At 41.4% G+C, this 27,808-nt stretch overlaps 1 protein-coding gene across 1 annotated transcript; it reads right to left on the reverse strand.

Annotated features, from left to right (window-relative positions):
* Nucleotides 1-1,426: 1,426 nt before the first annotated feature.
* Nucleotides 1,427-19,608, reverse strand: LOC117513290 (NLR family CARD domain-containing protein 3-like). The gene is made up of 7 exons (XM_034173535.1): nt 19,284-19,608; nt 18,674-18,751; nt 10,882-10,932; nt 8,918-10,724; nt 8,392-8,478; nt 1,955-2,122; nt 1,427-1,840 (listed from the first exon to the last, which is right to left on the reverse strand). Exons 1-7 carry the CDS (start codon nt 19,606-19,608, stop codon nt 1,519-1,521), a joined length of 2,838 nt encoding a protein of 945 aa, XP_034029426.1. The 3' UTR covers nt 1,427-1,518.
* Nucleotides 19,609-27,808: the final 8,200 nt, after the last annotated feature.

Consider the following 27,808-nt stretch of genomic DNA (forward strand, 5'->3'; position numbering starts at 1 on the left):
CGAAAAAGTATAATATATGTTGTTACTCATTTCAGAAAATGAAAATTTTATATTCTAGGCTCATTACATACAAGAAACAAAAATATTCCAAACATTTTGTTATTTCAGTTTTGATGATTATGGCTTACAGTTAAAAATATAAAATAATACAAAAAGAAAAGAAAACAGAAATAAACACATCTCAAAATAGAATATTTGATTTTAAGTTTGAGTAACTCCACTTTTGATGCAATACAAATCCCATGAGTCTCTCAGTCTGGTTCAGTACACACAACCACAATCGTGGGAACTTGACAGTTGTCCAGAAGACTATGACACCCTCATATGGACAGTAATCCACAAAAGGTCAATGCTGAAAGGATCGGCTGTTCACAGAATGCTGTATCAAAACATAATCATGGGCAGTTGAAAGGGGAAAGTGGTGGAAAGGATGCCCAAGCAACAGGAATAACCGCAGCCTTGAGGTTTGTCCAGCAAAGCTGATTCAAGAACTTGGTGGGGGGGGGGGGTGCTTCACAAGGAGTACACTGAGGTTGGAGTCAGTGCATCAAGAGCCACCATGCACAAATGTGACCAGGAAATGGGCTACAAGTGCAATATTCCTGGTGTCAAGCCACTTCGTTACCAGAGACAATGTCCGAAGTGTCTTGCTTGGGCTAAGGAGAGAAAGAATTGGACCATTGCTCAGTGGTCCAAAGTCCACTTTTCAGATTAAACTAAATTTTGCCTTGGAAATCAAGGTCTTAGAGTCTGGAGGAAAGCTGGAGAGGAACAGAATTCAAGTTGCTTAATGTCCAGTGTGAAATTTCCACAGTCAGTGATGATTTGGGGTGCCATGTCAACTGCTGGTGTTGGTCCACTGTGTTTTATCAAGTCCAAAGTCAACACAACCATCTACCAGATTTTAGAGCACTTCATTTCTTCTTTCTTAGAGCACTTATGGGGGTGCTTATTTACTTTTCTAGCAGCACTTGGCACCTGCCGACAGTGCCAAAACTACTAACTGACCTACTATTATTACTGACCTACTATTTGCTTACCATGGCATTATTGGCCTGGACTGACCAGCCAACTCACCTGTTCAGGTCAAGAGGGAGATGAGACACCAGACCCAACAATACAGATAAACTGAAGGCTGCTATCAAAGCAACCTGGACTTCCAATAGACCTCAGCAAAGCCACAGGCTGATTAGCTCCATGCCACACTGCACTGACACAGTAGTTTGTGCAAAAGGACTCCCAATTAATTACTGAGTGCATAAATGATACTATGTAATAAATCCCACCCCTCCCTTTTTTTTTAATGATTTTGGGATATATAAGGTTATATAGGCCATAATTATCAAAATTAAAATAAAAAAAACATGCTTGAAACATTTGAGTTTTTATATAATGAGTCTAGAATATATAAAATTTTCACTTTTTTAAATAACTAATATTGAACTTTTTCATGATATTCTAATAATTATTTGAAATGCACCTGATTGATGTTTGGTTTGGTTTCTTGCTTTTCTGATGTCAGATGTTTCCCATTAGTTCAGTGGAGGTTTTCAGCAGCTCCACAATCTTAGACTGGAGTTCCTTTGCTTTCTGTGCGTTCTCTTGTTCCTGGACCTCTCCTGCCATCTGGAGCCCATTTAGCACTGACTGCAAGGCATCTGCATTTTTCACTGAGTCCATCTGGTCTCGGTCAGCCCGGAGCTCCTCCACCCAGTCCAGGTAAGCCTGCAGTAATCCAAGGTCATCCACAAAGTCTGCAAGTATCCGGAGTTCTGGGCGACACCGCTCCAGTTCCTTCAACCTCCTCCTCCCCACCTCTCCAATGTCATTCCCAACAATCCTGAAGTAGAGGAATGGAGAATAATATGCATCATTTATCTTTCAAAGGGACAAGAGACAATAGATGGCAGTGCGTTCAAGCATCTTAGCAGTGCATTATTTTGTTTCTCCTTACGTCAGTGTCTTCAGCGATGTGTTTTTGCTTAGACACTTGACAATGTTTTCTGTTCCTCTCTCCGTGATGCTGGTGATGTCCAGATAAATCTCCTCCACAGTGGTGTTGTGCTCCAGAGCATTCCATAGTTCCAAAACACCTTCAGGACCCAGGTTATTGCCACACATACTGTACAAGACAATACAATTACACTGCAGTGTAGTGCACATGCAGTGTAAGTAACTTAGAAAATAGCTACCACCTCAAATCAGAAAAAAGTTGGAACATTATAAACCCAAGATATTTCATGTTTTGTGTGATCAATGCCATTGAATTTAAAGGAGGAACAGAAATGCCCACAGATTATTTATAGCATGAATAAACACAAAAAATGCGTTCTTTTGATAGTTTAAGAAACACTAAAGACCATAAAACATCTACAGAAAACCTTGTTTTAGTCGTGGTCTGAGAGGCTTTGACATCGACCGGCTGCCCCCATTTATGCAGGTCAGGCGGGTGATGTCACTTGTTTGGGGGGGAGATGAGCCTCGTTCTGAGATTCCCTGCCAGAGGCACCAACAAAGAGGTTATATATGACTACTACAGTCCACACTCCCAATGCTGGCCACTAAACACGAATGTCCCTTGACGGACAGCGACATGACACACACTGGGCAAAATATTAACTTAATGCATTTTCAATGGGGATTCGCAACTGAACACACTCAGAAAAACACTTGCAAAATACGTGTTAAAATGCTGTTCTGACCTGGATATCGAGCCAGTAAAATTAATTAACATTAAGTCATGTCAGGAAAGTATTAAATTTACTTTGACACCTAAATATTAATGTTGAAAGTTACATGGATCTGCGCTGTGCTGTGCTGCTGGGTTGAACCGAGATGCTGCTGCTGCTGTTTTCAGCATCGCGTGGCTCCTAAAACCAGTACGAAACATTCATTCATATATATATATATATATATATTTTTTACACAATTATCCTTTATTTACCGAGTTTCATTCATGAAGTCAGTGGTGTGTGTGCACATCTCTGTGTGTGAGTGGTGTGTGTAAGTGTCGTCCGCTGAAGACTGCCCGATGTCCAAACGTCTGGATGACAAACACCGGACCCGAGTGGGAGGCAGCGCTGTGTTCCTCACATGCGCGTATGCGTGAGTGCTCCCCACACACACGCATGGGGCTGAAATTATCACTCTGCTGTGTGTCTGTGCGTGTATGTGTGTGTGTGTGTGTGTGTGTGTATGTGTTCATAAGGGCTGCATGAGCCACTGAGCGTGCGCGCAGCGCTTGCGTTCATGCACCACTGGACACCTTTGCTAAAACTTTGCTGGCAGTGGGCCAAGCAGTCACACCATGTGTCAGACGCAGCCTTTCCAGCAAACTTTAATTTCTTTTTTCTTTTTTGCTCACTTCAGGGGCACAACGCATGTCTGTACTTCGTGATGTCGACTGGATTATCACATGGGATTTAATTTTTGTGTGGTTATTTGCAGCACCCAACAGTCGGGTGAGAGGCTTTTCACCACAGGCTGTGGCTTGGTTCCTGTGCGCTCTGCGCTGTCCTGGTTCCATGCTGGAGGTGAGTCTCATGTTTAATAATGTTGTCATGGCCTGATGATACAGTTCTACATCACACCTCCTACAGAGTTTAGATGGTGATCAGGTAATAATATGTATATTACAGCAGTGAGATCCGTTCAGCTACATGCCTGACGTGCACTATAATGCATTACTGCACATAAGACCACAGAAAGGCGCAGCCTGCACATGGTACTTTCAGTTTGATTGCATGCTGTTTGCATTCACTGTATGCGATGAATGTGTGCCACATACATGTTATTACATATCAAAATTTTCTTTGCCATCCCTGGCCAGAGTCCAGTGGAGGTGGACATCTGTGGCACAACATGCCGGCAGGCTTTGCTGTGATGTTCAATCTCAGATCTCAATCAGCCGTGATCAGATCATTTCAGATGCTATTTTGATGCCGTCAGTATATGTAGATTGCGATCAGATGACGCAAAAACTGCATATAGACCGCCGTCAGATGTGTGTTCCATCTTGATGGAGCCAAGAGTGTTTTGAACATGTGCAACACACTTACTACAGCCAGGCGAATGGGACCAAATATGTAGATGCTCACAGACTGCTGTCGGACCGCATGTCAGTATTTCCCAATTGTGGCCGGATGTGTCATTCTGACGCAATTCGGCCTCATTTGGCGAATGTGTAATGTGGGGGTATGAGTAATGGACATCACCCTGGTGGGAGGAACTTGTTTCAGTGACTGTTCCTTCACTTTTGCATATATATATATATATATATATATATATATATATATATATATATATATATATATATATATATATATATATATATATACGCACACACACACAGTTTGAGTTTTAGATTTTTTTTTATTTTAATTATTTTTACTATTTAGTAATCAGACCCTAAAGAAAATAGCACAGCACTGTTTTGGGCTTCTTTAAATTTTAAGAAATGTATTTCTTCACATGTCCCACATCAGGAACATTTCAACATTTGCTGTTCAGAGAACCTTGTAAATACAGATGCGTTCAAAATTTCCAGTGATGGAGATGAACACCAAAACATGAAATCCACACAGAAGAAGAGAACATCTCTGCTCTTCAAAATGTGAAGTGTCTGCAAAAACTCCACCAAGAGGTTGAAGCTGCAGAGGAGACCTTCATCTGGTTAAATGTCCTGGGGGTCCAGCTGACCTGTCTTCTCTGAAAACTCAAACCTGCTCCTACTCTTCTAAATAAAACAAAAGCTCTTTAAATAGCAACTATTTTATTCTTCGAAAAAGCTGTTTCGTTTTACATTTTAACATTAAATGAATGATCCGTGACCCAGTCCCCGATAAATGGAAGATCAGTGTTGAGGTTTGCTGCCCATCAGTGCACCTTTAAGAATTATTATGTTATGTATGTATTATTTGCTAGATTTCTGATCCCTGTCTTTGTCTGGGTGGTCTGAGTCACCTGTGCGTCACCCCTGCATCCTCAACTGTCAGTCTTGTGTCTTCCTTTTGCAATCTTTCACACGTTTGAGTTCCACATTGCATTTCTGCTTTAGTTCTTGATTTTGGTTTTGGTCGTTTTTAGTCCTTGTAATCTTTTTGTTCTGATGACCTTGTTATATCATGTTAGTTCTTTCACTCTTGCACTTTATTAACTCCTGAGTTCTATGTTGGTTTGTGGCTTTATGATTCCTCTTCTTCTTCAGTTATGGTTGGTTATGTTTTATTTTGTTCACTCACCCTTAAATGTCTGTTGCATTGTTTTAGCATTGTCACTATTCTGTTTGATCTTAGGCACCTCTTATTTGTTTCTTTCCATGTGTATCTTCTGATCATGCCCTGATTCTCACCTGTCTTCAGTTAATTCATCTGGTATTTTAAGTTCTCACCTGTTAGTTAGTCTTTGCAGTTTCATTCACCTTTGTCTGCTCCCTGTGCTCCCTAAGTGTGTTAATTATCTTTGTGTATTCCTGCAGTCTTCAACTCTGTTCTGCCTTTGTTGCTCTGCTGTCACCCTGCTTTTGCCACGGTCATTTTTGGAATTACTTTTGTTTGGCATTCTGTCACTTCACCACTGTTTGGTCTGTTAACTCCTGGCACAGCCAATAAACCACTTGGGTTTTTGACACGTACTCCTTGTTTCATTTCTGTTTGCACATTAGGTTCATCATAACCAATAACCATAACAATGAGAGGAGATTAAATGAATGAATCATTAAACATGTCCATAAAGTCAAAGTTCAGTCAAAAAGACACTTGCATAGGTAGAAGAAGTCCCGCCCCTGTTGTGCACAATTTCAAAGCATTCACAATCACTAGAATAGTCAAATTCATATTTTAGTAATTACTCTGTCCTGATTACAACATTAAAAGCAATCACATAGTCAATCAAATTAAATTTTAAATGACTAAATTAAATATGATTTCATTAAGAGGTTTATGTCACATTGAGAAATCCTAATTAACAGACACACTGCAGTCATTGTTGCATCATCTCCTGTTGTGTTTATAATAAATATATTTATTTATGTTGTCTTTTTCATGGTTGAAATGAAATAGACATTACTTTTCATGCTATTTTATTTGTCTAAAAATAAATGCCCAATGTTCCTTATAATGTTAATCAAGAAATGATCTCATCTGAAACAGCAATAACAGACACATTATGGTTTTATTTTACAGATGAACATCAAAGATTTTGAAATAATCTTTTTTTTACATAAAAAATTTTAATTACAAGTTTTCTAATGTAAGAAATATTTTCACTTCAAAATGTACAGTAATCAGAAATTAATCTTGAAGTACAAAAACAAAACATTTTTAAGGATTTTCTTTAGAAAACTGCTGTGTATAAATTAGCAGATCTGATGCTCCTCTGACGCACATTTCTACACTCTTGCCTTCCATGTTTTGGCTTGATGCCTCCTTTCTTTTTGCTTTAAAGTAAGGCTGTAACAAAAATTTAAAAAACATGGGCTTTACTTCACAAAATTTGGCCCTCAAAATGCAGGAAATATCAAAATTTTCTGGGGGGGGGGTGCCCCCGATCCACCTACAATACTCATGCCTGCAGCGCTCACTGCACAGCTATGCCATGCTAAATTCTCCCCTATCTTGTGAAAAAATCCTGGTGTGAATCTTGGAGGGGATTTGCATATTCCTCCCTCTACAGTGCATAATATCATTAAATGAGTCAAAGAATTGAGAGGAATTTTAGAGCAAAAAGGGCAAGGGCACAAACTTAAGATGAACACCTGTGATGTCCAATCCTTCAGCCAGCACTGCACCAAGAACCATGATTCATCAATAGCTGATATAACCACATGGGCAAGGGATTACTTTGGGAAGCCTTTGTCAAGCACTACAATACAGTTATATTCCCAAATGCCATTTAAAACTTGATTGTACAATAAAGAAACCTTATGTCAGTGGTCCCCCAAGTGGGGCATGGCAGGCATGTGAAAAGACGGATGAATTTGGCTTGTTACAAACAAACAGCTTGTTGTGTGATTTTGATTTATGCTTTGGCTGCAGTGCTTTATATACATTTTTACACTAAGCAAGGGGACTTTACAAAGTGACAAATGCTTTAGCATCCCAACTTTTTTGAAATGTGTTACAGGCCTTTAACGTGGGAAATGCATGTATATTTAGAAATTAAATGAAGCTGACCACACAAAACATTAAATATCTCGGGTTCATACAGTCTGCAGTTAAATACAAGTCAGTCTAAGAATTACTGCAGTATTTCTTTCTTCATGTGTATTTTCTCTACTATCTCATCATTTTCTGATTTGAGGCTGTCATAAGATGATCACTGTAATATTTAAAAAAAAACAGAAGGGTGCAGTTTACAGTCCATACTTCTGCCAATACTGTAGGTCCAGGAGAGCTATTTTTAAAATTGATTGTAATGGATGCTATTCATATTCTGGTATGCCTAGACTTTGGAAAAGCCCTTGACACTTTAATATGGGGCACGTAATATTAAATCTTCTGGTTTGTTCCATCAAGACTATTAGGTCTACTGGAAATCTAAACATTATACTTGGTGGAGACTTTAACCAAATCAGGAACATAAACTTTGATTGAGCCTGGAACAGATTGGAGTGTGTTCTCAACATGTACAGTGACTGATGCTATTTAAAGTTGATTTATGTTCCGCAGATGCTGTGCCTACTAGATGAAGACTTCTTCTAAGAAGTACATGGCTCTCACTCCAGAACAGACTATATCATGGTCTCTAAGAATCTCATTCATCAGGTTTACATTGCATCAGTTTGTAATATTTTTCAGATAGTGTACTAAACTTCACATGAGGAGTGGACCCCAAGGTGGTGATTCAATAATTAAATTTTGTAAAGTGAAATATCATGGGAATTTATCTAATTTTCAGGCAAAGAATGTTGGCTACATAATGATGGCTTGATTTCTGACAATAGCATTATATGGGATGCAATTATGGCTTTTATAGAAACTACCTTTCAGTATTTTATTAAAGGTAAAAAAAGAGGAATAATAATAATAATAATAATAATAATAATAATAATAATAATAATAATAATAATAATAATAATAATAACCCATCAATGTGAAAAATTGGCTGAACTGGAACAGCAATAAAACGAACTTCGAAAGGAATACATAGGTCACCCAAGCCAAATGAGCAGGAACAATATTAGTAAATCAAAATGTGAATTCATGCTGCAAAAGCTGAGTTTACTCTTGTGTATTATGCAAAGTTATAAACAAGGCAAAAAGTCTTCATGATTTAAAAAACAAAACAAAAAACCCTTCCACCAATGTTTAGTACTGAGAACAAATTAATAGGTAATAGTGGAAAAATAATTATATAATTACAATTTTCATTAAAATGTTTGCAGTTACTTACTAGAGCTTCTTTACTTGACAATCATTCGACTTCAAAACCACAGATTCTAAAATAGCTGCATGCCTGTCGAGGCAGTTGTATCTCAAGCTGAAAGAGAAGAAAGTTGGCTTTCTTTATATTCTTCGGGATGTGGGTGAAAAGTGTGAATATTCCAGAGATAATGTGAGAACAGTATTTGTTCTCCAATAGCCAACAACTATTTGTTTCTTTTTGAAACTGAGTGAGGCCAGAGGTCCAGAAACTGGCAGAGAGAACTCAGGTTTTCTTTGCAACCAACCACTCCTCCACCAGGTGATTTCACTGATTAACTCATTCCATCTGCTTGAAATGATGTTAATCAGTGAAATCACCTGGTGGAGTGGGTGGTTGCAAAGAAAATCTGCGCCCTCTTGAACCTTTCTGGAATGAGTTGAAGACCTCTGCCAGGTTAGCCAAATGGGATCCTGACGAGCCAAGCCAGTAGGAGCATATTTTAATATGGATTTCACCTTGGTACATTTTTAAGAAGTTAAAATTAATTACTTACTAAAGAGACTCACAGCGATGCAGGATGGGACCCAGTCTGTCGAGTCCTTTGTTGCCAATGTTGGAGTAGCCTAAGTTGAGCTCCTGTAGCTTGTGTGGGGAGAACTGCAGCACGTAGTGCATGGCAGCACAATCAACAACACTCAGCTTCATTTTAAACAGGTTAAGTTTCTTGATCTCTGGCGCTGCAATGCTGGTGGCTTCTTTCATGTGGAACTCCATTAGGCAGTGGAGAAGATTCAAGGCTGTCTGGTTTTCCAACTTTCTGTTTCTAAACTGCTCTTGGAACCACAAACCCAGTTTGGCAGGAACACCATTGGTTTGGTCCACAGGGTTAAGAACAAGTCCATCTAAATGACCTGCAAGTCTTGCTCGGAGCATTCCCATGAAGAAGCGTGTAAACATCTGCAGGCTCTCCAGCTTGGCCAAGTTGAGGTCGACATTTTGCAGGGGTGAAGCTGTAGGTGATGGAGGAGACACTCCAAAGCACCACAAGTCCATACCCTGGATTATATCCTCCTGTTTGTACAGGTTGATTGCACAATATAATGCAGCCAGATGTTCTTGCACAGTTAAGTGGAAGAAGGAAAACATCTCAACCGTCTCCTCTTTTAGAGGTTGGAGTATCTGGCAGAGAAAGGTGTTTTGAACATCAGCAGATTTAACGCTGTATTTGTCCAAATCTTCTTTGTCAAACATTATCTTCTTCCTTAAAAGGGTTTCATAAGCCAGTTTCCCTAGGTTTGTCAGTTGTTGCTTTGCTTGTGAGAGAACCTCAGATCTGGGAGTGTTTCTTTCTGAGCTGCCCCACAGTGCATGGTGCTTGATGGCTGTAAACAGGTAGCAGAAGTACACCTCGCTGACTGTTCTGGGCGGGTTTAGCTCCAGACACTTTGACTCACCATTTTCCCTCCCTGAAATGAAGAACTCTGCCATGGCGGTGCAAATGATGTAGCAATAAAGTGGGATGAAGGACAGCACAAAAAGGTTTTCATTGCTTACGATATAGTCATAAACCTTTTCAGATACTTTGCTATCTTTGTAGAATTTGGAGGTGTATTCTTTCACCTGGTCTTCCTCAAAGCCCAGCACAACACAGCATCTCTGGAAGAAACGCTTGGGAGCCTCAGTAGATGGTCTGGTTGTGAGAATGACTGACGTTTCAGGAAGAAGGCTTCCTTTGATTAAAGCCACCATCAACTCCGACACTGATGCCTTTGATTGCACGTCAAGGTTTTTGTCTGGAGCGTTCCAGTCTAAAGGAAATTTGAACTCATCCAGTCCATCTAAGATGAAGAGCAAACTACTTGGGGTGGTAAAAAGATCAGCTAAAACATCCTTTAGATAACGAAATCGGTCTCCAAGCAGGTCCAATAAGGTGAGCGGTGTTTTGATCAGGTTGAGTTCCCTAAAGCGTAGTTCAAAAACACAAGTGAATTCACGCATGTTCTTCCCGATTGCCCACTCGTACACTAGTCTCTGCACAGCCACGGTCTTTCCTATGCCAGCAATACCCTTCACTTTGACCCGCTTTGGGGGTCGTCTTGATGCTTCTTGGGGCTGCAGGAGATGGCATGGACGGATTCGCTGGCAGGCCTGGTGGACATAGATACGAGCTCTTCTGCTTGCCAAGTCAAAGTACTCATGTTGGCTGTTATCAATAAAGTCATTGTCTTCGGTCACAAAAAGGTCAGTGTAGCGGATCTCAATGTGAGACGCTGAGTTTGATGCCTCCCCTTCCCCCTCAGAGTAACACTTTAATTGCTCTGTGCGTTTCAGCAGAGTTGTTTTATGAGCAGAAATGGCAACTGCAGTGGAAAACAGGAATATGATGTGAAAAAATGCTGAATTAGCCAGAAATCCATTTTTTTTTACTGTATGATGGTGAATTACTCTGCAGGTTTGTCAAAAAGCTATTTTAACACTAACTTCCTTCACTCCAGCGGAAAAGATGAACTACTGTACCTCGTATACTGGCCAACTTAATACTCCTGCTGGGTTTCAGTTCTTCTTTATCTAGATCATGAAGAAATCATGATATTTGAAAATGATCATATTTTCATGTCCTGCTCAAGTTTATAAATTTTAGATCACAGCCATAACTCAGAGATATTGTTGGGTGTCCAACCCCCAACCTCCACACACACACACACACACACACACACACACACACACACACACACACACACACACACACACACACACACACACACACACACACACACACACACACACACACACACACACACACACACACACACACAGGTTTACTGACTTTGACTTTGTGGATGATGCTGTGGGATCAGTGGACACCCTGACTGAAGCACTGAAGCACTTTATTGGGCTCACCCAGTGTGAACTTGCAGAGACATTCACTTATCTAAGCACTGACATTCATGTCCCTGGGTCCTCAAGGTTTGAGATCAAGAGATACTTGGAAAGAGCTTATGGAGTCATGGAATCACTAGACAGATGTGATTGGTGATGCCGATACCTTTGCTAAAGACCGAACTGATATTTTTACACAGGTGTCTCAGCATTGAGGACTCCAGTGGCTGGAGAATATGAAAAATATTGTCACATTTCATCTGGCTGTGGCAGATAGATGGATACTTTTGAATGGTTGGGATGGACCAGTTGTCTACCTGGTTTGTTGCCCTACAAGAAGCAAGATGGTTCCATAGTGTGGTGGATGTGGCACCATGTGGCACCAACACATGCTCCCAGACCTGAACTGACCCTGCTGTGGGGCTCTTGCTGAAATTTTCTGATGACAGTAACTGTCTGTGAGACTCTTACTGTCATGATTCTCAGGGGAACTGGGCACAGCAGGAGGCAGGAGGCACAATGCAGACTCACAAGCAGGTGGTAGGATATAAAAGGCTTTATCAAAAATTCAGGCAGTGGGTCTGGTACACAAAAAGGCAGTCAGCAAGGCGGAGGTACAGGCAGATGTAAAGCAAGGGCATCGTCAAAAATACAGGCTGAGGCCGAAGCACGGCAGAGTCACAAGGGCTGAGACAAGGGCAAGGTAAAAAAAAAAAACAGGCACGGTCAGCAACAAAGAACTAGGATGCATGAGCTGGAACAGAGACAGAACATCAACGAACAAGCAAGAGACCTGAACAGTAGCAGGGCTTAAATGCACAGTGGTTTAAATAGGAATTGATTTGTAGCAGATGTGGTGAGCAGGTAGGAGGAGGGTGTGGACAAACAAAGATGAGACACTGTGAGGCAAGAGAGTGCAGTGACAAGATGGCAGACAAAACGGGGTGTGGCCAACAGAGATGAGGAAGTGCAGGACAAGAGAGTGCAGGGATCAGAGGGAGGCAGTGACTCAAATGAAACTAGCCATGATGAACAGAGATGGAGAGTGTAGACAAGGGAGTGCAGAGACAACGTGAACATAACCATAAACTAACAATACTAAAATAACAAGATCGAGAAGAACTAATGGACAAAGGATTCATGGACACTTGACAAGAACAGATTCATACTAGACAAAAAAATAGAAAAGCAGGCAACAAGAAAATAGAACTGACATAAATAATACAACCAAAGACTAATGTGATAAACCTGACAAATCAAACCAGTGACATCAGCAATCACGAACCAATCAAAAACAATGGATCAAAACTAAACAACAGAACTCAACATGTGGCAGAAGTGTGATAAACAGAAAATAAGCTCTGACAAAAGCAATGCTGAACAAAAATCAAAGACAGTGGATCAAAGACTGAACTAAACCAGAATGAAACTCAAGATGTGGGTGAAGAGTGATGAACAGAAAACAAGCAGTTGTGACAAAGCAAAATAAACAGATGATAAAAAAAAAAAACAGACAAAAGAACTCAATAAAGACAAACTGGCAGAAAATTATAAATGATCACAGACAGAGCAGGGGCAAATCATGACACTTAGAGTAGCTGTCTGTGGGGCTATTCCAGTAGCTGTCTGTGGGACTCTAACAAAAGCTGTCTGTGGTGCTCTTCCAGTAGCTGTCTGTAGGATTCTAACAATAGCTGTCTGTGATGCTCTTCCAGTAGCTGTCTGTAGGACTCTAACAATAGCTGTCTGTGATGCTCTTCCAGTAGCTGTCTGTAGGACTCTAACAATAGCTGTCTGTGGTGCTCTTGCAGTAGATGTCTGTAGGACTCTAACAAAAGCTGTCTGTGGTGCTCTTCCAGTAGCTGTCTGTGGGACTCTAACAAAAGCTGTCTGTGGTGCTCTTCCAGTAGCTGTCTGTAGGATTCTAACAATAGCTGTCTGTGATGCTCTTCCAGTAGCTGTCTGTAGGAGTCTAACAAAAGCTGTCTGTGGTGCTCTTCCAGTAGATGTCTGTAGGACTCTAACAATAGCTGTCTGTGGTGCTCTTGCAGTAGATGTCTGTAGGACTCTAACAATAGCTGTCTGTGGTGCACTTCCAGTAGCTGTCTGTGGGACTCTAACAATAGCTGTCTGTGGTGCTCTTCCAGTAGATGTCTGTAGGACTCTAACAATAGCTGTCTGTGGTGCTCTTCCAGTAGCTGTCTGTGGGTCTCTTCCAGTAGATGTCTGTGGGACTCTTTCAGTAGCTGTCTGTAGGACTCTAACAATAGCTGTCTGTGGTGCTCTTCCAGTAGATGCCTGTAGGACTCTAACAATAGCTGTCTGTGGGACTCTTCCAGTAGCTATCTGTGGGACTCTTCCAGTAGCTGTCTGTGGTGCTCTTGCAGTAGATGTCTGTAGGACTCTAACAATAGCTGTCTGTAGTGCTCTTCCAGTAGCTATCTGTGGGACTCTAGCAATCGCTGTCTGTGGTGCTCTTCCAGTAGCTGTCTGTGGTGCTCTTCCAGTAGCTATCTGTTGGACTCTTCCAGTAGATGTCTGTAGGACTCTAACAATAGCTGTTTGTGGTGCTCTTCCAGTAGATGTCTGTAGGACTCTAACAATAGCTGTCTGTGGTGCTCTTCCAGTAGCTATCTGTGGGACTCTAACAATCGCTGTCTGTGGTGCTCTTCCAGTAGCTGTCTGTAGGACTCTAACAATAGCTGCCTGTGGTGCTCTTCCAGTAGATGTCTGTAGGACTCTTCCAATAGCTGTCTGTAGTGCTCTTCCAGTAGCTATCTGTGTGGCCTTCCAGTAGCTGTCTGTAGGATTCTAACAATAGCTGTCTGTGATGCTCTTCCAGTAGATGTCTGTAGGACTCTAACAATAGCTGTCTGTGGTGCTCTTCCAGTAGCTGTCTGTGGGACTCTTCCAGTAGATGTCTGTGGGACTCTTCCAGTAGCTGTCTGTGGTGCTCTTCCAGTAGATGCCTGTAGGACTCTAACAATAGCTGTCTGTGGTGCTCTTCCAGTAGATGCCTGTAGGACTCTAACAATAGCTGTCTGTGGTGCTCTTCCAGTAGCTATCTGTTGGACTCTTCCAGTAGCTGTCTGTTGGACTCTAGCAATAGCTGTCTGTGGTGCTCTTCCTGTAGCTATCTGTGGGACTCTTCCAGTAGCTATCTGTGGGACTCTTCCAGTAGCTGTCTGTTGGACTCTAGCAATAGCTGTCTGTGGTGCTCTTGCAGTAGATGTCTGTAGGACTCTAACAATAGCTGTCTGTGGTGCTCTTGCAGTAGATGTCTGTAGGACTCTAACAATAGCTGTCTGTGGTGCTCTTCCAGTAGCTATCTGTTGGACTCTTCCAGTAGCTGTCTGTTGGACTCTAGCAATAGCTGTCTGTGGTGCTCTTCCTGTAGCTATCTGTGGGACTCTTCCAGTAGCTATCTGTGGGACTCTAACAATCGCTGTCTGTGGTGCTCTTGCAGTAGATGTCTGTAGGACTCTAACAATAGCTGTCTGTGGTGCTCTTGCAGTAGATGTCTGTAGGACTCTAACAATAGCTGTCTGTGGTGCACTTCCAGTAGCTGTCTGTGGGACTCTAACAATAGCTGTCTGTGGTGCTCTTCCAGTAGCTATCTGTGGGACTCTAACAATCGCTGTCTGTGGTGCTCTTGCAGTAGATGTCTGTAGGACTCTAACAATAGCTGTCTGTGGTGCTCTTCCAGTAGATGTCTGTGGGACTCTTCCAGTAGCTGTCTGTAGGACTCTAACAATAGCTGTCTGTGGTGCTCTTCCAGTAGATGTCTGTGGGACTCTTCCAGTAGCTGTCTGTAGGACTCTAACAATAGCTGTCTGTGGTGCTCTTCCAGTAGCTGTCTGTAGGACTCTAACAATAGCTGTCTATGGGACTCTTCCAGTAGCTGTCTGTTGGACTCTAACAATAGCTGTCTGTGGTGCTCTTCCAGTAGCTGTCTGTAGGACTCTAACAATAGCTGTCTGTGGGACTCTTCCAGTAGCTGTCTGTGGGACTCTAACAATAGCTGTCTATGGGACTCTTCCAGTAGCTGTCTGTAGGACTCTAACAATAGCTGTCTGTGGGACTCTTCCAGTAGCTGTCTGTAGGACTCTAACAATAGCTGTCTGTGGGACTCTTCCAGTAGCTGTCTGTGGGTCTCTTCCAGTAGATGTCTGTGGGACTCTTCCAGTAGCTGTCTGTAGGACTCTAACAATAGCTGTCTGTGGGACTCTTCCAGTAGCTGTCTGTGGGACTCTAACAATAGCTGTCTATGGGACTCTTCCAGTAGCTGTCTGTAGGACTCTAACAATAGCTGTCTGTGGGACTCTTCCAGTAGCTGTCTGTAGGACTCTAACAATAGCTGTCTGTGGGACTCTTCCAGTAGCTGTCTGTAGGACTCTAACAATAGCTGTCTGTGGGACTCTTCCAGTAGCTGTCTGTGGGACTCTAACAATAGCTGTCTATGGGACTCTTCCAGTAGCTGTCTGTAGGACTCTAACAATAGCTGTCTGTGGGACTCTTCCAGTAGCTGTCTGTGGTGCTCTTCCAGTAGCTGTCTGTAGGACTCTAACAATAGCTGTCTATGGGACTCTTCCAGTAGCTGTCTGTTGGACTCTAACAATAGCTGTCTGTGGTGCTCTTCCAGTAGCTGTCTGTAGGACTCTAACAATAGCTGTCTGTGGGACTCTTCCAGTAGCTGTCTGTGGGACTCTAACAATAGCTGTCTATGGGACTCTTCCAGTAGCTGTCTGTAGGACTCTAACAATAGCTGTCTGTGGGACTCTTCCAGTAGCTGTCTGTAGGACTCTAACAATAGCTGTCTGTGGGACTCTTCCAGTAGCTGTCTGTGGGTCTCTTCCAGTAGATGTCTGTGGGACTCTTTCAGTAGCTGTCTGTAGGACTCTAACAATAGCTGTCTGTGGTGCTCTTCCAGTAGATGCCTGTAGGACTCTAACAATAGCTGTCTGTGGGACTCTTCCAGTAGCTATCTGTGGGACTCTTCCAGTAGCTGTCTGTGGTGCTCTTGCAGTAGATGTCTGTAGGACTCTAACAATAGCTGTCTGTGGTGCTCTTCCAGTAGCTATCTGTGGGACTCTAACAATAGCTGTCTGTGGTGCTCTTCCAGTAGCTATCTGTGGGACTCTAACAATCGCTGTCTGTGGTGCTCTTCCAGTAGATGTCTGTAGGACTCTAACAATAGCTGTTTGTGGTGCTCTTCCAATAGCTGTCTGTAGTGCTCTTCCAGTCGCTGTCTGTGGTGCTCTTCCAGTAGATGCCTGTAGGACTCTAACAATAGCTGTCTGTGATGCTCTTCCAGTAGATGCCTGTAGGACTCTAACAATAGCTGTCTGTGGTGCTCTTCCAGTAGCTATCTGTTGGACTCTTCCAGTAGCTGTCTGTTGGACTCTAGCAATAGCTGTCTGTGGTGCTCTTCCTGTAGCTATCTGTGGGACTCTTCCAGTAGCTATCTGTGGGACTCTTCCAGTAGCTGTCTGTTGGACTCTAGCAATAGCTGTCTGTGGTGCTCTTCCAGTAGCTATCTGTGGGACTCTAACAATCGCTGTCTGTGGTGCTCTTGCAGTAGATGTCTGTAGGACTCTAACAATAGCTGTCTGTGGTGCACTTCCAGTAGCTGTCTGTGGGACTCTAACAATAGCTGTCTGTGGTGCTCTTCCAGTAGCTATCTGTGGGACTCTAACAATCGCTGTCTGTGGTGCTCTTGCAGTAGATGTCTGTAGGACTCTAACAATAGCTGTCTGTGGTGCTCTTGCAGTAGATGTCTGTAGGACTCTAACAACAGCTGTCTGTGGTGCTCTTCCAGTAGCTGTCTGTGGGACTCTAACAATAGCTGTCTGTGGTGCTCTTCCAGTAGATGTCTGTAGGACTCTAACAATAGCTGTCTGTGGTGCTCTTCCAGTAGATGTCTGTAGGACTCTAACAATAGCTGTCTGTGGTGCTCTTCCAGTAGATGTCTGTGGGACTCTTCCAGTAGATGTCTGTGGGACTCTTCCAGTAGCTGTCTGTAGGACTCTAACAATAGCTGTCTGTGGTGCTCTTCCAGTAGCTGTCTGTGGGACTCTTCCAGTAGCTGTCTGTAGGACTCTAACAATAGCTGTCTGTGGTGCTCTTCCAGTAGCTGTCTGTAGGACTCTAACAATAGCTGTCTGTGGTGCTCTTCCAGTAGCTGTCTGTAGGACTCTAACAATAGCTGTCTATGGGACTCTTCCAGTAGCTGTCTGTTGGACTCTAACAATAGCTGTCTGTGGTGCTCTTCCAGTAGCTGTCTGTAGGACTCTAACAATAGCTGTCTGTGGGACTCTTCCAGTAGCTGTCTGTGGGACTCTAACAATAGCTGTCTATGGGACTCTTCCAGTAGCTGTCTGTAGGACTCTAACAATAGCTGTCTGTGGTGCTCTTCCAGTAGCTGTCTGTAGGACTCTAACAATAGCTGTCTGTGGGACTCTTCCAGTAGCTGTCTGTGGGACTCTAACAATAGCTGTCTGTGGGACTCTTCCAGTAGCTGTCTGTAGGACTCTAACAATAGCTGTCTGTGGGACTCTTCCAGTAGCTGTCTGTAGGACTCTAACAATAGCTGTCTGTGGGACTCTTCCAGTAGCTGTCTGTTGGACTCTAACAATAGCTGTCTGTGGTGCTCTTGCAGTAGATGTCTGTAGGACTCTAACAATAGCTGTCTGTGGGACTCTTCCAGTAGCTGTCTGTAGGACTCTAACAATAGCTGTCTGTGGGACTCTTCCAGTAGCTGTCTGTAGGACTCTAACAATAGCTGTCTGTGGTGCTCTTCCAGTAGCTGTCTGTTGGACTCTAACAATAGCTGTCTGTGGAACTCTTCCAGTAGCTGTCTGTAGGACTCTAACAATAGCTGTCTGTGGGACTCTTCCAGTAGCTGTCTGTGGGACTCTAACAATAGCTGTCTGTGGGACTCTTCCAGTAGCTGTCTGTGGGACTCTTCCAGTAGCTGTCTGTAGGACTCTAACAATAGCTGTCTGTGGGACTCTTCCAGTAGCTGTCTGTTGGACTCTAACAATAGCTGTCTGTTGGACTCTAACAATAGCTGTCTGTGGTGCTCTTGCAGTAGATGTCTGTAGGACTCTAACAATAGCTGTCTATGGTGCTCTTCCAGTAGCTGTCTGTGATACATTAACAGTAACTGTCTGTGGGGCTATTTATTTAAAATGGTGGGACTGTTCACAATGTGTATATCCTTTATTTAAATTAAAGAGGCGATACAACTTAACACTTGGCTCTCTTTGTCTTAAATTATTCAGGACCTTTTTGCTTTCAGATTCATTTTCATCATGTGATTTTTGACACTAATGTGTCTTTGGTACACATGGGACATGACATACAATAAATAACACAATAAAGTTGTTTTGTTATTTGATTAAAAATATATGTATATAAAATACTGTACCTTTTACTGCTGTTGTTAAAGATAATATTTTTTTCCTCCCTTTGAACAGTTTACTGATGGTACTTTTTGGTTTCTTGTCTGCAAAAATGACAGGATTTGTACAGTTAATGTGAGTCATGATATTTCACAGTTTAGTAAAATAAAGTTTAGTAACACATAAACATGCATTTGATTTAAACGGTTATTACTCTCATAAAAGACTGCATTAGTTAATCACCTGACATATTGTACTAAAAAAAAAAGAAATGCTATATTTACTTAATCAAGTTATATCAACCAGTCCATTTTTTCATTTGAGTGTTTAACAACAGGTAGGTTAATAAAAAAAAATACCAGTGATATGCTCAATTGCAATTATTTGCTAGTTGTTAAGCATTTGGATCGCTTTCTCATGAGTGTGAAGGCAAATTAACTGACAACACAGGTATTCTGCTCAAATTACACTGTAAACAATTTCCTCATCCTGTTACTGACAGTAATGCATTGTTGCTTCAATTTTGCAGTTTGTACTGCATCCTTTTAAATATTATTAATTTTCTAATTTCACAAGCACACATGTACGACAACTTGACTTTTTTTTTTTTTTATCAAAATATTAACACAGCCTGACCTTCTACTTCAACAGGCTCTGGCTTCTTAATCAGGATGTCTTTTCTGCAGTGTGTCTCCACCCAGACCTGCAGATCCCTGCAGTAATAATCCTGCACTTCCCACAGAACCTCCAGAAACCGCTGGCTGTTCTCTTCAGTGATGCACACTGTCTCCAATGCCTGGGCCACAGCATTAGAAGGTGACCTCTCCAGCAAAGATAGGTAGTGAGAAGTGGATAGTACATCAGCATCGCGTAGCCAACGCAACAAAGGTGCTGGGTGGTCGCTGCTCCATTCGAGCAGTAGGTCTCTCTGAGAGCGGAGCAGCTGCTGAGCCGAGGTCATGGCTTCAAATGTGGATACGCTGCCAGGAAGAATAAAAGAACTACATTTGTGGCTGACACCTACATTACAAAACATCATTCTGACAAAAATCCAAACAATTATTCATATCTAAACACTGCAAATTCATTAAATGACTTACCTTAAAGATGTATTCTGTCGTATGTTCTGCAGTGTCTTGCTCCTCTTTGTTTTTTCAATGTGATCAGGACTTTGCCAAGAAGATTGTGTGTTAAGGTGCAAGGAGGCGGAGTATCCAGCAATTCAAAGCTTTCAAAGAGTCCATAGGTCAAAGATTACAGATAAACATGCCAAACCTCTTCAGGCGGCAGTGATTTAGAAATCCAACGCAACTTTTGTATTCAGATTTCAAAATGTAATGTTGTGCATTTTTTTATTTTGCATGTTTAGCTGCTATACATTTTTATTCATAGGTAGGCTCATTGTAAACTGATGGCCTGCTTATGTTGAAGGATATTTTTTGCAGAACAACTATGAACCAGTATCAAGCCAAAGAGTCAATTATTAATTTGTGGAAAGTTGGCATCACTATCAATCACACAGTTGCATACATGAAGACAGAGGGACATGAACAGATTATCCGTCAGGTCAATAAGTAGTTGGACAGTGACAGACTTACTGTATTTATGCCTCTATACATACAACAACAGAGTTGAAATAAAACAGCCAATATGCACATGTGGTGTAGACTTTAACACATTTTATTAACCATTTATGGATTATGAGCATTTACATACAGTTACACCATTTTCCAAACACATAAATAAATGGACAAACTAAATGTGTAGGTTGTTTTTAGCTTTTAGTTTTCTTCAGACAAGTTGGATGATGACTATATGTACATTTCCATTACTTTGAAGACAGTTGTGGGTGGAAGTTTGCATACAGTCATCATAGGCATGAATGGTACAGTAACTGTGGGCTTTTAATACATGTCTTTAAACTGTTCTTTTGTCAAGGTGGAATGACTGTACCGCAACATCATTAATGACACTAAGAAGCAAGATTTGGGTGCACATGTTTGAATTTATTACCATCACATGAATGCTCATAATGAGTGTATGTAAACGTCCGACCACAATTATATGTCTTGGAACGCATTAAAAAACACAAACAGTGTGGATGTTGCCTTTCAGCTAACCCCAGTTATTCAGGATTGGCACAGCTTATCAAATAATGTCCCAGTGTAAACTGTTATGCTAATCAAGTACAGATCAGCATTGGGATTTGGCAAAAGTGTTACGATGGTAGCCCTTCTTGACACAATTGTCTCACAGCCAAGTACTAATCAGAACTTCCTCTGCTTTACTGCACAGATCTGACAGGATCAGATGTACACAAACCAGACTGGCTGCTGCAAATACCAACAGTATGTAACTCATTTAGGTAGCTAAACTAAGACGTCTTGTCAATTTAGTCATCTAACTAGCTAATTTAGGTAGATTACTAGTGTTACAAATCCTGTGTAATGTGTGTGTTGGTACATGATTAATTAAGAACTAGTGTGTTCTTAACGAACTCTAGATTGTGTAGTGTTTATAAAATAGGTAGCTGACATTTTTCAAGGGTAGTCATTAATTATGCAAAGTTTCTATAGTGAATTGGAATGGTGTGTAAGTTCAGAATGCTTCCAGAACCTTAGACCTTAGCCTTCCGCAGTTTTTTGAAGAAGAATTACATATTTACGAAATTACGTAATTATTTCCTGTTAATTTTTAGTGCTAATTTACTGTCTTAATGAATTTATAAATTGTTTAGGTTCTTGCTATCATATACACACTACTATTATTATTATTATTATTATTACTATTATTATTATTATTATTATCAGTATTGTCATTGAATGACAACACTGATAATATGATTATTATGATTATTATTATTTCCATTTTGTCATTTGCTTTTTAAATGGACCACAATGAAAATAAGGGTTTTCACTTTCTTGTGTCATCCATGTATTTACAATTATAATATGTACTTACATTGAACTTACTAAATAAAATCACACATGCATGCACGTACGCTTTTAATATATAGATGATTTGCTGCCCCCTGCTGGGATGGGATTCAATGATCAACGTCCATTGTTCAGTGTTGTTAATTAATATCCGTAGTTTCTCCAAAATTATTAGCCCTATCTGTTGTGGATGAAACCACTGGGAACTAGGTTGGACCTCAACATGCGGGTAGCCGGACACAAAAGGCAGCGCAAAAACAAAGGTGTTTAATTATTCCAAGGGCGGCAGTGATAATAACAGTAACCCCAAAATCCCAAATCCAAAAAATACAACTAGCATCTTTAGTGAAAAAGACACAAGACTTCAAAGTGACAAAATCCAAAAAAAAAAAAAAAAAACTAAAACTGACAGACAAGGTAAAAACCCACAAAGGAAAAACAACTGTTCAAAAGAGACGAGATTACACTTACTGAACAAAGATGACAGGAGGTGATGGACAATACGTGTGAATAGATGTTACAACACTGACAGGACTGGAAATAATTGATGGGCATCCGAAAAGACAGACAGCTGAGGTTTTAAACAAGAGAACTCATGAGTGACAAGTGTGTGACGAGTGAAAACGGAAATACTGGAGACCTGAAAAGCAAACAGGTAGATGCAGTGTTGCAGACTGAATGGTCCCCCCTAAAAATCGGTCCGCCTTCCTTCACTGCGCATGCGTCATTTCGGACCACAGCAACACATCTGAGATGGAGTCTTTTCACCCAAAGCAATGAAATGTATTAATGTGATTATTAACCATCAGATGACAAGGTAAAACCTCTTAAATCATTCTAGTCAATTTTAAGCAGAAACTCGGCAAAACTCTGTGACACTTTGAAATGACTGACGCGCAGTGAAAGCATCAGCTAGCAGCTTGTGTAGCCATGGCACTCTGATCGCTTCATCCATCTTTTATGATGAAATAATGCTGAATTTATGTGGAAATGATACAAAAGCTTCAGATATCTGTCGCTGAGATAGATGATGACTGGAGTGCAGTTTGAAGCAGAATCGACGTGTTAATCTGTTCACTGCGCATGCGGCCAGTGACGCATGCGCAGTGAAGGTAGGGCGGACTGATTTTTAGGGGGGAACCGTTCGGTCGTGACACCGGAACTAAACAAGGCAGACATCACAGGCAGTGTGAAAAATAAACTTGATCATGAAATACAAACCAAAATAAACAATGTAAAATACCAAAAACAAATGAGGACCAAACCATTATGAATAACTAAACAAGCAGCCACAAGAACCAAAGACGGACAGGAACTAAAGGAACATACAAATACCACACGGCAGATTAACAAAAAACACCTTTATGCAATGAACCAAAAGACAACATGGCCACAGATGGACTGAGGAAGGTGAGGAACCACAGAGAGCAGACGCAGCACGGAGACTACGAGATGACACTTGGACAACTGTCAGACAGGGACACGCACAAATCCCCTCACTTACACCCAGACACGCGGATGCACGAGTGACGGCAGGGGAGTGGGGCATACCCGCGCTCACACAGACGCAGACTGTGAGTACACAAGGAGTCACAACCGCACACACCCACACACATCTTCACACATCTCATCACAGACCCCAGGAGACATAAGGCCATGTCGCGTGGGGTGGGGCCCTCAGACCCGGAGAATAAGACAGTTGTCGCGCACGGCTGAGAGGGCTGACCATGGCAACCTTATGCGGCAGTGGAACGGGAGAGGAGACAGGTACGAATACTCATTCACACAACCATGTGTACACAGAGGGGAGCCGCACGCATGTACATCCACACACCCATACACACACACATGCAGGATTCAAACATGGCGGGACTAAAATCACACAAAAAGAACAAAAAACCCTGAACAGAACCGAACCCCAACACCTATCAACGTTCCATTTTTGCGGCGTTCATCCTTGACCAAAACTACATAAGTATACCAAATGGAAAATATCAGCTCTCCCCAGTGTGTCCGTGATCTAAGTTATATGCATACTAATATCACTAATTTCTCCAAAAAAATTTCATTCTGTCTGGCCACACCCTTGTTCTGGTGCTTTCCACGCACACATGTTCACCTGGGGGTATATAAGACTCACTCATTGCACTAGTCCCTCGCCAGATCGATGCACCTTGTGCCTTCTTTCCAGCTCTATTCGTGTGTTGTTTTTGACTGCCAACACATGCACCGACCTCTGCTAAGTACCTCACTAAACCATTTTGAATCACAGAGCTGTTTGTCTGCGTCTTGCATTTGTGTCCAACCACTCCAGACCATTGAGCCTGATATGGTCCCAAAAGACATAAGCATACCACACGACAAATGTCAGCTCTTCTGAGTTTCTCTGTGATCGACGCCATACACGCATGAACACAGAGGCCACTTGGCTATTATCATATAGATAATAATGCAAAAGTTGTTTAAATTCGTTGCTTGAGCTTGTTATTAGCTAGCCTTATAATGGCAATGGATGAATTGTTACATATGTTGTGACAACAGAGAGAGTGAAAATGTAACTAGCAAGATAACTACATAATCAAAGTAATTATAACATGTATTGCTAAAGCTAAGTAGTTTTGTTATTTAAGTAAGTAACTAACAAAGTAGCCAATCTAGCCAGATTGCTATATCAGTTGGGTTGTGTAATTTGTGTGTATGTCTGTGATTAATTATTTATTATATATATTTAAACTTCATAGTAAGGTTTGGAATGGCAACACTAATATGTGCTGAATATGTTGTTAAAACAAACAGCATGAAAAAATTGTAACATGCTCATTTTGCTTGGAATCATCCAAGAACACCACCACAGCTGAGCACAATGACATAATCAAGGCCGTTAAGCTGCTCCTGGAATCATCTGGGTCCTAGTTATTGTTTCTGTGGCCAGACTGCTAAGATGATTTGAGGGCATATTAGAAATGAACTGATGCAAATGAAAATGGCTGACACAAAAATGCATCCAACAGAAGCAAAATAAAAGAAGTCTGGATATAAGTATTTTTACCCTAACACTGTCAGTAGTTGTACCATTCACAAACAATGGCATACAGGATACAACAAAGTAGTCACATTAAATTACACAAATGACCCAAATCTAGTGAAATCTACTTCGAGAGAACCGAACAAGAATAACTAAACTGAACCAAAGAAATTTTTTATCTATCTATCTATCTATCTATCTATCTATCTATCTATCTATCTATCTATCTATCTATCTATCTATCTATCTATCTATCTATCTATCTATCTATCTATCTATCTATCTATCTATCTATCTATCTATCTATCTATCTATCTATCTATCTATCTATCTGTCTGTCTGTCTGTCTGTCTGTCTGTCTGTCTGTCTATCTGTCTGTCCATTAATCACTTGTTTCAGTGATTGTCTTGTACACAATATCAAGCAAACAGTACATACTTCAAATACTGAAATAAGTACTCACCAGAATTAATGGACACACCACAACGACAGTGCACACACATGTATGACTACAGTCCTGCTCTGTCAGAAGAAAAGATGAATAGATAAGTGCAGAGGGGGAAGTTCTTCTTTGCTTCTTGGAGTACCTGTTTTTCCGTGATGTATGCACGTGATGTAACATTAATATGACATTAATTCTGTATGACCCTCTGAACTATCCTAATGGTTCATTATCATTATCATGCCTTTTTACATTTAATTAAACATTTCAAAAGATGCAGTTGATCATCTCAGTGTTGTAACTGAACATATTTAGCCACGTAAAGGCAGATATCACCCAACAACAGTGATGTAATATGGCAGTGGGTGATTCATACTGTTCCACATTTCCTCTTATGGCCCCAACAACTACAGTCAGGTCCATATTTGGACAGTGACACTATTTTTCTAATTTGGCCTCTGTGCACCTCCACAATGGAGCTGAAATTAAACAGTAATATGTGCTTGTCATGCAGATTTTATTTTTACTCGAGGCCATCATATATGGCCATCGGGTATTGCAAAGGCTTTCCTTCCATCCGTCCGTCTGCTCAGCATAAGTCCAGTTCAATTACTTCTAAACTCTTGAAATTCACAGGGAACATTCTTGGGACACAGACCTTGGAGAAGTTCAAAGATGGCTAACGTTGATGTATGTCAAGAGGTACTTTAAGAGGTTAAAATGTCACATTCTTTTTAACTCTGATCTGTTTTGTTTTTGAGTGATGTAGGTGGCAGCCAATCAGAGTAGAGCTGCACTGTGATGTCAGTTGCTTGTCTCTTCAAAACCGCTTGTTTGCCAAAATCTTGCAAGACATGACCCCATCCATCCTCTCTTCAATACAGTGCAGTCGTCCTGTCCCCTTTGCAGAAGAACACCCCCAGAGTATGATGTTTCCACCCCCATGCTTCACGGTTGGGATGGTTTTCTTGGGGTAAACATGGTAAGTGGAGTTCATTCCAAAAGGGTCTATTCTGGTCTCATCTGACCACATGACCTTCTCCCATGCCTCCTTTGGATCATCCAGATGGTCACTGGTGAACTTCAAATGGGCCTGGACATGTGCTGGCTTGAGCAGGGGGACCTTGCTGCCCTGCAGGATTTTAAACCATGACAGCATCATGTGTTACTAATGTAATCTTTGTGTGTGGTCCCAGCTCTCTTCAGATCATTGACCAGGTCCTCCTGTGTAGTTCTGAGCTTTCTCAGAATCATCGTTACCCCACAAAGTGAGATCTTGCATGGAATCCCAGACCGAGGGAGATTGACAGTCATTTTGTGTTTCTTCCACTTTCTAATAAATAATCATAACAGTTGTTGTCTTCTACCAAGCTGCTTGCCTGTTGTCCTGTAGTCCATCCCAGCCTTGTGCAGGTCTACAGTTTTGTCCCCGGTGTCCTTAGACAGCTCTTTGTTCTTGGCTATGGTGGACAGGTTGGAGTGTGATTGATTGAGTGTATGAACAGGTGTCTTTTATACAGGTAACAAGTTCAAACAGGTGCAATTAATACAGGTAAAGAGTGCAGAATAAGAGGGCTTCTTAAAGAAAAATGAACAGGTCTGTGTGAGCCAGAATTCTTGCTGGAAGGTAGGTGATCAAATACTTACAGTAGTGCTCAGAATAATAGTAGTGCTATGTGACTAAAAAGATTAATCCAGGTTTTGAGTATATTTCTTATTGTTACATGGGAAACAAGGTACCAGTAGATTCAGTAGATTCTCACAAATCCAACACGACCAAGCATTCATGATATGTACACTCTTAAGGCTATAAAATTGGGCTATCATGAATGCTTGGTCTTGTTGGATTTGTGAGAATCTACTGAATCTACTGGTACCTTGTTTCCCATGAAACAATAAGAAATATACTCAAAACCTGGATTAATCTTTTTAGTCACATAGCACTACTATTATTCTGAACACTACTGTATTTCATGCAATAAAATGCAAATTAATTATTTAAAAATCATACAATGTGATTTTCTGGATTTTGTTTTTAGATTCTATCTCTTACAGTTGAAGTGTATGTACGATAAAAATTACAGACCTCTCCATTCTTTGTAGGTGGGAAAACCTGCAAAATTGACAGGGAGACAAATACTTATTTTCCCCACTGTGTATATGTATGTATATATAAATGTGGCTTTTAGTGGTTAGCACTGTTGCCTCAGAGCAAGAAGGTTGTGGGATCAATTCCCACCCGTGGCCTTTTTGCATGTTCTCTCTGTGCTCAGGCTTCTTGCCACATCCAAAGACATGCAGGTTAGGTGGATTGGAGACTTTATATATACTATCTGTAGGTGTGTGTGCAGATGTGAATTTGTTTGTTTGTCTATATGGCCTGCAACAGACTGGCGTCCTGTCCGGGGTATACCCCACCTCATGCCCTATGGCTGCTGGATGGGCTTCAGACCCCTGTGGCCCTTAATTGGAGTAAGTGGTTGAAGCTGTGTGAGAGTGAGTGGCTAAAGATATACACCCACCAGCCACTTTATTAGCTACACTTTGCGAGTACCTGGTTGGACACATTTTTTTAAGAACTGCCTTAATTCTTCATGACATAGATTCAACAAGATGTTGGTCCATATTGACATGATGGCATCACGCAATTGCTCATTCAACCAGCCTGCCCATTCTCCTCTAACCTCTGACATCACCAAAGCATTTTCATCCACACAACTGCAACTCCCAGCTGTTTGTGAAATACTCAGACCAGCCC

This window comes from Thalassophryne amazonica, chromosome 7, assembly GCF_902500255.1.
Source record: "Thalassophryne amazonica chromosome 7, fThaAma1.1, whole genome shotgun sequence".
Classification (NCBI taxonomy): Eukaryota; Metazoa; Chordata; class Actinopteri; order Batrachoidiformes; family Batrachoididae; genus Thalassophryne; species Thalassophryne amazonica.

Excerpts from the sequence above, each read along its gene's own strand:
- LOC117513290 (XM_034173535.1), bottom strand. The coding sequence starts at position 19,608 with ATGACCTCGGCTCAGCAGCTGCTCCGCTCTCAGAGAGACCTACTGCTC. Across the intron at positions 18,752-19,283 it reads AGAGCCTGTTGAAGTAGAAG|ACAAGAAACCAAAAAGTACC; the intron begins GTCAGGCTGTGT and ends TCATTTTTGCAG. Across the intron at positions 10,725-10,881 it reads TAAGTTGGCCAGTATACGAG|TTGCCATTTCTGCTCATAAA; the intron begins GTACAGTAGTTC and ends TTTCCACTGCAG.